Source organism: Quercus suber, unplaced genomic scaffold (assembly GCF_002906115.3).
Source record: "Quercus suber isolate HL8 unplaced genomic scaffold, Cork oak 2.0 scaffold_137, whole genome shotgun sequence".
NCBI lineage: Eukaryota > Viridiplantae > Streptophyta > Magnoliopsida > Fagales > Fagaceae > Quercus > Quercus suber.
This window is the reverse complement of record NW_027069599.1, coordinates 798021-807088: the sequence shown is the minus strand read 5'-3', so window position 1 is coordinate 807088 and position 9068 is coordinate 798021. Positions and strand designations below refer to the sequence as shown.

At 35.5% G+C, this 9068-nt stretch overlaps 1 protein-coding gene across 1 annotated transcript; it reads left to right on the top strand.

The window, feature by feature from the left end:
* The first annotated feature begins 311 nt into the window (after window positions 1–311).
* On the top strand, window positions 312–8433 carry LOC112004695 (diacylglycerol kinase 1). The gene is given in 14 exon segments (XM_065776617.1): window positions 312–616; window positions 1121–1324; window positions 1447–1573; window positions 1746–1861; window positions 1863–1872; window positions 2361–2446; window positions 3421–3544; window positions 4079–4127; window positions 4482–4564; window positions 5098–5165; window positions 5987–6061; window positions 7403–7490; window positions 7643–7759; window positions 7886–8433. Coding segments are annotated over 14 exon segments (1713 nt in total). The 5' UTR covers window positions 312–374; the 3' UTR covers window positions 8210–8433.
* Window positions 8434–9068: the final 635 nt, after the last annotated feature.

The window sequence follows — 9068 nt, the reverse complement described above, 5'->3', positions numbered from 1 at the left end:
TGGTTAGGCCAAATTTAATTTTGCCTATTAGACTTTTAGGTGAGGAATAAGCAGAGCAGCTTCCCATTGCTTTTCCTCTTTCTCACCGCTTTCTTAATTTTCGAACTCTCAGCCAACGCGTTTCTGATAAAAAAAAAAAAACCATATAATTAAAAGTATCAAATTTATAATATATAATCCCAATCAGAGAGAATCGGAGAATCGCTTGCGATACCTAACACTGTTCTCTTCGCTTCGAATCTGTTTCTTTCTTTCATTCATTCATTCATTTTTTTTTTTGAGAGTATTATCTGATATCTCTACAGGTAAAGCATCTTCTACCCTTAATCTATACTCTCTTTACGTCATCGTTTTTATATTAATAGTCTCGGTGAATGAATAACTATAAGTGGAGAACCTGTTCGGTTGCCGGGAAATCCAAGCTATTTGAAAACCAAAACACTCCTAAAATTTTTTGTTTGGAAGTTCTTGTCGACCAAACGGAGCGTAAAACGGAAATGGAATTCCTGAACAGGATTTCGATCCGTTCGGGGAATCGATTGCGTGAATTTTCGTTGATTTCTCAAAGTTTAGCCAGAGATTTCGGGGGTTCATTTTGCGATTTTCTTTCTAGGAGGTGTACGAATTTTCTACAATTTTTGTTTTTTTTTTTTTTTGGTTCTTCATAATTCCTGTTTTTTTGATCAAATGTGACGTGTAAGCAAGCATGTATGAAAGTTTTGTGACATTGTGTTCTGCTCCTTAGTTTATAAATCTAGAGTTCTTTGACTATATTATGCATCAATGAGAATTTGGTATGTCCATGTATTAATTCACTTTCGAATCTACTCCATAAATTCATGTGTAAGTCGAATGGTTATGTTTTTATTTTAGTGTATTTTAATTTTATGTAATCATAGTTTAATCTAACATTGAATACGTTTCATAGATTAAATATGTTTGTGTTTCCTGTAAATTGTTAGCATTGTAAAGTATGTTAATTGATCGAGGAGTATACATATTGTTTTCCTAAAAAAAAAAAAACATACTAGTCTAATTGCATCGGCGTGGTTTTAGTGAACTTTGAAATAGATTAGTTGTTACTTAATTGCCAAAGATGATGATTTTGTTTGATCTGCAGTTGGGAATTCGTAATGGGTGATACTATATCTGATAATAGTTTGAAGGACTTCTACATTCCAAATTACATACTTGTACCCGGGTCAGAGGTAAAATATGTTTCCCATGTACCTGCCTGTCCAGTGATAGTTTTCATTAATTCTAAAAGCGGAGGCCAGTTGGGAGGGGAACTTCTTGTTACGTATCGAGCTGTACTAAATAAAAAGGTAATTCTATGATTTGCTCACAAGTTGAATTCGTGGTGAACGACATCTCAGGATAGGATATGCAGTTGTGGTTAGGAAATTCATTCAGTGATGTGATTAATAATTGCAGTGAATAATTTTTTCAGGTTTTTGATTTGGGAGAAAAGGCCCCTGATAAGGTGCTACATCAGCTCTATGTTACTTTAGGAACTCTTAAGTACAGTGGAGATATTTTGGCAACTGAAATTGAAAAGAGACTGAGAATAATTGTGAGTTGAATTTTTAAAGTATGGCTCGTGTTGTTTCCTTCCCCAATTCCCTTACACACACACACGCACGCATAAGTGTGCGCACATACTTATGGCTTATATTTTTTCACCATGTCTGCAATGACCTTGGTTTATTTTCTTTTATTTGTAATATATGTATATTGATCATTAGGTTGCTGGTGGAGATGGTACTGCCAGCTGGCTCCTTGGAGTAGTAAGTGATCTCAAACTACCGCAGCCACCTCCAATCGCAACAGTGCCATTGGGAACTGGAAACAACTACCATTTCTTTTGGATGGGTAAGATTCAATGCTTACTGGTTCTGGGAAGATGAAATTATTGAATTGTAATGATGGTTATTCTGGATTAATTTTCTTATTTTAGTTCTTGATAGCATAGATCAGGAACTGCTACTAATGACATGGAATATTTGTTGCATATAACAATTATCTGCAATTGTAGCTACATTTAATACTTGTCATAGGAGAAAACACAACCCTCTTTTTTTTTTAAATTTTTTATTTTATAATATATATATATATATATATATATTGATTTTAAAGAAAGCTTTACTCTACGTCTCACCTGGTAACAATGCTAATATACATATTTTAGTCATGCATGAAAATGCAAAATCCTGGGGCTGCTTAGCCTTTTATTTTCTTTTCCACCCCCCCCTAATAAGACTGATTATAAATGTGTTCTGTTAATCTTCTTCTTGAGAAACATCGTTTCATATATTTGGAGCATTAAAAGCTTTGTTGACATGGTCACTCGTAATTTACAGGGAAAGAAAAATCCAGGTACTGACTGTCAATCTGTGGAGTTTTTCTTGAATCAAGTTAAGATTGCAAAGGAAATGAAAATTGACAGGTACATTCTACTTCAAGCTTTGACTTAAATTTGACATGCACACAAACACACAATCTCACAAAAGTATAAATGTTTTTAGCATCATTGCATGGTGTACTAATGACACTCCTGGATTCCAGGCATGTTTAAAATTGCTGTGTTGCCTCAATGTGGCTGATTATTGTAAGACTTGAATTCGACAAGTTAGAATAACTTGTGATAAGGAGCTTTGCCACAAAGAGTTCGTCCAGTTGTAATGCCTACTTATAGACATTTGATTGGATGCATGCTTAGTATATACCATTCTTGGTTGGCTATGTGAATCTATGCTGCGATTTCATTCATGTTAGGTCAATTTGATAGTGGAAAAATCGTTGTAATGTCTTTGCATGTAACCTTGCCTCCCACTTTTTTGGCATTTCTAAGTGTCTCTTTGGAGCTTTAGTAGATCTGAACAGAGGGAATGAGACTAAAACCTAATATGCTGTATCAAAACAAACATGAAGTGGAGAATCTGGCCAGAAATTTTGGAATTTCAGTGAGAGGGAAAACAAGGAAAAGTAAATCCTTTTTGTCAAAATATAGATGAGACATGTAGATACTAATATTTCATACAATTTTCATTCAAATGCAATGCATGAAATACATCCATTCCTAAGCTCTAGTCATTGGAAATTTTAATATTTTGATTTAGGTTCAAAACTCAGTGCCATGCTATCATCATCTTCCCCATACTCCTCTCAACAATCTTTTGTTTTTAATTATTTTTTTTTTAAGGAAATAATTATACGGAAATGATTTCTTAAAAATGGACTACATGATGATGTACTAGTGAGCACTTTAACTACTGGTTGAGCATGTTCATATTAATAGCTATGATTAACTGAGACCATAAATAGCTTTGCATAATCTTTATATTTGGAATAAATGAATGATGATCCTATTTTATTATTTACCTTTTCTTGCATTTGTGTGCTCTCTCTCCTGCTTTTCAGCTGGCATATTATCATGAGGATGAGGGCTCCAAAAGAAGGATCTTGTGACCCTATTGCACCTCTTGAGCTACCCCATTCTTTGCATGCATTTCATCGTGTCTCCCAAACAGATACATTGAATAAGGTGAGTTTTCATATTACTTTTCTTCCCTGTACTCACATGCTCTTTTTTCCTTTGTTTATTTTTTATAATTAATTCTAAATTTGCTGCCTGCATATGAAGAAAAAAGATATATGCTCAATACTATACTTGCTGTATGATCTTGTTTGGGAATCTCTCTTTAAATTGTTCTAGATAGTAATAGGCCATTATAGTAATTCTTCAAATAAACTCTGTGGTACCAGAGGTGAACTCTTGAACTCTGTCAAAATGTGAACTTCCAAGTACTAAAAGAATTAAAATTTATTAATTCTTTAAATAAAGTCCTTGGGTTCTCATGTGCAGGCAGTAATAGGCCCTTCTAGTCTAGATACCGTAATATAAGTTCAAAGTTGGGTTATATTTGTATCATGTTACATTTACAACTCAAACCATGCAGGGAGCTTGTATATCTTTCTTTTGTTATCCATGATTTCCCATGTGTTCTAAATTTTGCTTCATTTGAATTTGGTATTGACTTGCATGCTTAATGGAAAATTATCTATTTGCTTTTTTCAGGAGGGCTACCATACATTTCGTGGGGGATTTTGGAACTACTTCAGCATAGGTATGAAATTTTAGAATGTTTGTCTAGGTTTCTCATGATCTTTCAGAGGCATATGGTGACAAAGAACGATTTATAAATCACAATCCAAGAAAATAAAAGAAAACAAAATATTAAGAAAACATGAAAAGTAACAAAATTTCCACAAATATCTAATATAATGCAAAGTTTCTGATTGCTCTTGTTGCCTGTGCCCATGCAAATTTCTTCATTGTCTCAGTTTAATTACTTTTAGATTTTAGAATATTGTTGTTTGTCATTTAACTTAGTAAAGGTTTATATGATCTGTGTTGCCATACCTTCACACTTAAGGTTGTTGCTGACTTTCTTAACCAATATACTTTTTCTTATGTTCAGGAATGGATGCTCAAGTATCGTATGCATTTCACTCTGAGAGAAAGTTGCACCCAGAAAAATTTAAAAATCAGTTAGTCAATCAGGTATTACTACTGTATTTCTGCAATTAGTAATCACTAGAAATTGCCAAGTGCCAACCCCAACCTCCTTCCCGCTCCTCCACTCATCCACATTGTGATATGAAGCATTTAAATATGAGAAAACTTGTCATGACATAATTCTTTAGTTTTCTAAAATTAATTTTCTAGAGAAAAAGGTGATTGTCTATGATTTAATATTTGGTTTCTTGAACCACCCTCATTGAATATATGATGCACAAAACTTAACTTATTTGTCGTCTGCATGCTGTTTTAGATTTTAGAAATAGATGATTTATCATAAGACACATTTAATTTGTTAGAAACGCCAAGAGCCTTGTAGATCACTGTCATAGCCTGCCATCCTTTATTAGGAGAGTTATTGTTAGAATCTCTTCTCCCACATTTCTTTAACTATTGAATAATCAAAAGAAAAAAGATTTGTTATGACCTGGGTGTAACTAGTCCCTTTTCCTGATCGCTTCTGTACAAGAGTCACTAATTATTTCCCTTCATTTTATATTTTATTGATGGGTCAGAGTACTTATTTGAAGCTTGGATGCACTCAAGGATGGTTTTGTGCTTCTCTATTTCATCCTTCTTCACGGTGAGTATTCTGATAGGTGATTGAAATTTGCATATGAATAAACTAAAATTTGCTACTTTTCTTGACATTTGTATGATCAAAGGTTTTATATTTTGCAAAGATAATTAATATTGAAGCCTGTGGGTTTCTGTTTCTAGCTTATTTCCTGTTCTGTTTATAATTGTTTGACTATGTTGTTTGTTCTCCAGATAACAGTTTGCCTGTCTTTTCAATAGTCTTGTTATGTTAGATTAAGATGTTGGACCCATAATCTTCTTTGAAAAATACATCCGTATTTGTTTAATACATTTTTTATTGCATTATTTATGTGTGAAAATTCTGTTAATGTTTTTCCACTGTACTGCAATTACTTTAAACTACTTGACATACCAAGCAGCTCCTGCTTGGTTCATTTGAGTGGTGGGAGCTCAGACCTTGTGTTTTAACCTGTTTCTGTCTAATCTATGAAGTGTATAGATACTTTTTTAATGAAATTATTTAAAGGTTTTCAGGCCTAGGTCTCCTTAATTTGCAATTTCTTTTAAGGGTACAAATAGAGTTTATTTACGTTTATTTTTTGAACTAAGTTGTCTGACTCAGAACTTCAGATATTCTCATGTGGGGTCTTCAGGGTAATTTGCTGGGACACTTAAGAATATGGATTTGGTGTATGTATTGCACAGTTTAATTCTGATTCTACAGTCTTACCTGTCTGCTGTCTAGAACGGTAGTTAATATGAAATATGTCCACATGTCTGGATCGCCTGGCTAAATTTGTCTTCAACTTACTGGTCTTCTGTCCGTTGTTTTTTGACAGTGAAAATGGCTTAATCTTCTTTCAGGAACATTGCACATCTGACAAAGGTTAGGATCATGAAAAGACAAGGTCAATGGGAGGATCTTAAAATACCTCGCAGGTAAGACATATATACTAATGTTCTGTTTTGCTCTTAGTATCCTTGCATGTGCTTTTATCATTGGTTAACAGTTGTGTTGTATTTTTCTTTAAAAAAAAAAAAAGTGCACCTAATGATATTTCAGTGCAAGCCTTTTGATTTAACGGTATTTGTGTGCGTGTGTATTTTCGTACGAAACGCCCTATTAAAAAAAATTTAGAGAAAATTGCAGATTACCCCCCTCCACCTCCTGCTGGTAACATCTTTTGCAATTTACTCACCGACTTTTCTATTGTGTTACCAAACTCCGGGAAGTTTTGAGTAAATTGAAATTATTAAGTTTCAATCCAATAGAATAGATTCTGCATGTGCGAGATGCACATCTGATGTTGTAGACATATATACCCCTTAAGTAGGACCCTGCCAGCTGTCATTTTCAGCATTGTCATCTTCTAGCACCTGATCCTCCCATCAATGTGACCACTTCACACCACTCCACTCTCCACATCCTCAACCAAACATGGTGGATGAAGGGGATGTGGACTCCCACAACACTTCACACCACTCTACTTTCTGCATCCTCATTTCCAGTCTTCACCTCCCCAATCCCAGGCTTGTACAAGTCCTTGAAATCTCAAACCCCAGCATTGCACTTGGTTCAGCCCCATAACCATAACTAGGATTCCATATAGGTAATGGTCCTAAAAAATCAGCCAATTTGGGTTTCATGAAGTGGGTGGGGCCAGAGCTAGAGGTACGGCAGGCAACCAGGTGGATGGCAAATGTGGTTGTTGGTTTGGGAGGTTGTGGAGCCATGTGAGAGCTTTGTGGTTGAGGAATTGGAGGATGGAGTTGAGTTTCTTGGAGGTGGGCTAAATTGAATTGGAAGAGATGTCATCATTTGGGTTTCATTGGGGGAGGAGGAAGAGGAGTAGAAGTGACATTTAAAGAATCTAGGAGTAATGAGTGGATTGGTGGTGATGAAGAAGAAAGAAAATGATCCTGCTTGTGTGTTTTTGGGTGCAATTGGGACAGAACAAAGAGAGGAGTGGTTGATTAGTAGAGATTTGAGTATTTTCATCTGTTAGCTTGGATAGAAGTTCATGATTTCAATTTAGTCCAAAGCCAAACTTCAGGGCATTTTAGTGATTGTTTCAAAAGGGTGACGAAGTAAATGAAATACGTGTAAACATGGGATAATCTGTAATGTCCCAAATTAATTATTGGTGAGATTCTTTGTACTTTCACCCTTCCCTTTCCATGATTCCCATCAACTCTTGATGCAATATTTGACTCATTTATTTTTTCTGTTTTTTTAAGGGTTGACTCCTCATTTCACTAACACACGTTCTTTCATTGCAGCATTAGGTCTATTGTTTGCCTTAACTTGCCCAGTTTTTCTGGTGGACTTAATCCTTGGGGAACTCCACATAGGAAGAAATCGCATGATGTTAGTTCTGATTCTCTCTCTTTGTCTCTTTAAATTTTTTATTAAACAAAAAAATTACTGTACAGAGTCTTTGTCCAAAAAGGCAAAAACTAACAGTTCAGAAATATCTCTAAGCAATACATTTGAACTGCTATTTCTGAATAAATTTGCAGAGGGACCTAACTCCCCCGTATGTGGATGATGGTGTAATTGAGATTGTCGGTTTTAGAGATGCTTGGCATGGGCTTGTTTTGCTCTCTCCAAATGGACATGGGACTCGTCTTGCACAGGTAGGAGCTCGATTAAGCTTTGTCAAAGTAAAATTTGTTGCATATGTTTTATTCTGCTCTTTAGTTCAAACACAAATCAAATTCCTGTCTCTGAGTTTTAAGCTTTATTGTCCTGTCTGCACGTAGGCAAATAGAATCCGTTTTGAGTTCCATAAGGGTGCAGCTGACCATACATTCATGAGAATTGATGGGGAGCCATGGAAACAACCCCTCCCAGTTGATGATGATACGGTTGTGGTAGAAATCTCACACCTTGGCCAAGTGAGCATGCTTGCCACCCCAAATTGCCGATCTAAAAGTGTGTATGACCCCACTTCACCTGTTGGTCACCTTGATGAAGAAGAGGATAGTGCTGAAGAAGCCATGGAAGATTGGGAAGAACGAAGGAAGTTTGGTGCAGCTGACACCTTTAAATTTCCCGATGAGTTTGACATAGCTCATCTCAGTTAATTACCTAAGACCTGACCCATTCTTCTTTTGCACATATATCTTTTCTTTCTTATACTTCATTAGCCTTCATTTTCTTATTGCGTTTGAGTTATTTGTAGTAGATGCGAATGTGATCCAATTAAGTATACTGCAGCCAATACTGGTATGCTATTGGCAGTATGCATTCTTGTAAACAGCTTTTCTTGCCTCCGTAAATTTGAAATTCTTTTACAGAATTACAGTCATATACATGTATACTTTTTTGAAAACATACAAGTGGATCCCGAATCATCCAAGGAGACTCTCTCTCTCTCTCTCTCATTTTTTTTTTTTTAAAGGAAAATGTGAATGGATGCTTTTAGGGCAATGATTAATAATCAATTTAAAAAAAGTTTTTATGAGAAAAGAAAAAAAACAATTAATATTTTGACAGTTTTTTTAATTTTTCATAAAAGTTGTGTCAAAATTTTCTTATAATAGATTGTTGTTGAGGGTTATTTTTGTAAAACAGGCCCAACTCAGCAACGCAGACAGCAAATAGAAGTGGCAAGCATAGAATAAAACCATTAAGCCCAAACGGCAGAAATAATGGATCACAGGCCCATAACATAAACAAATGGGTCTTGAGGAAGCAAATGAGCCTAAAGGGCCCGGAAAGAGAGAAATGACACCCATGGGTAGTATATGGTATGGAAAAGTGAGAATGGGCTGCGGCAGGCCCAAGGCAATGTAAACAAAAGTAGGGGTTGATGGCAAGCCCATGAACCCCAAGGATGAGAATAAGGAAATTGGGCCGGGGAAGCCTAATCAAGTTAGTAAAAGCCCATGGGAATGCAGAGTTAGTGAGTGGGCCGAGGAAGTCCAAAGGAAGTAAATGGGT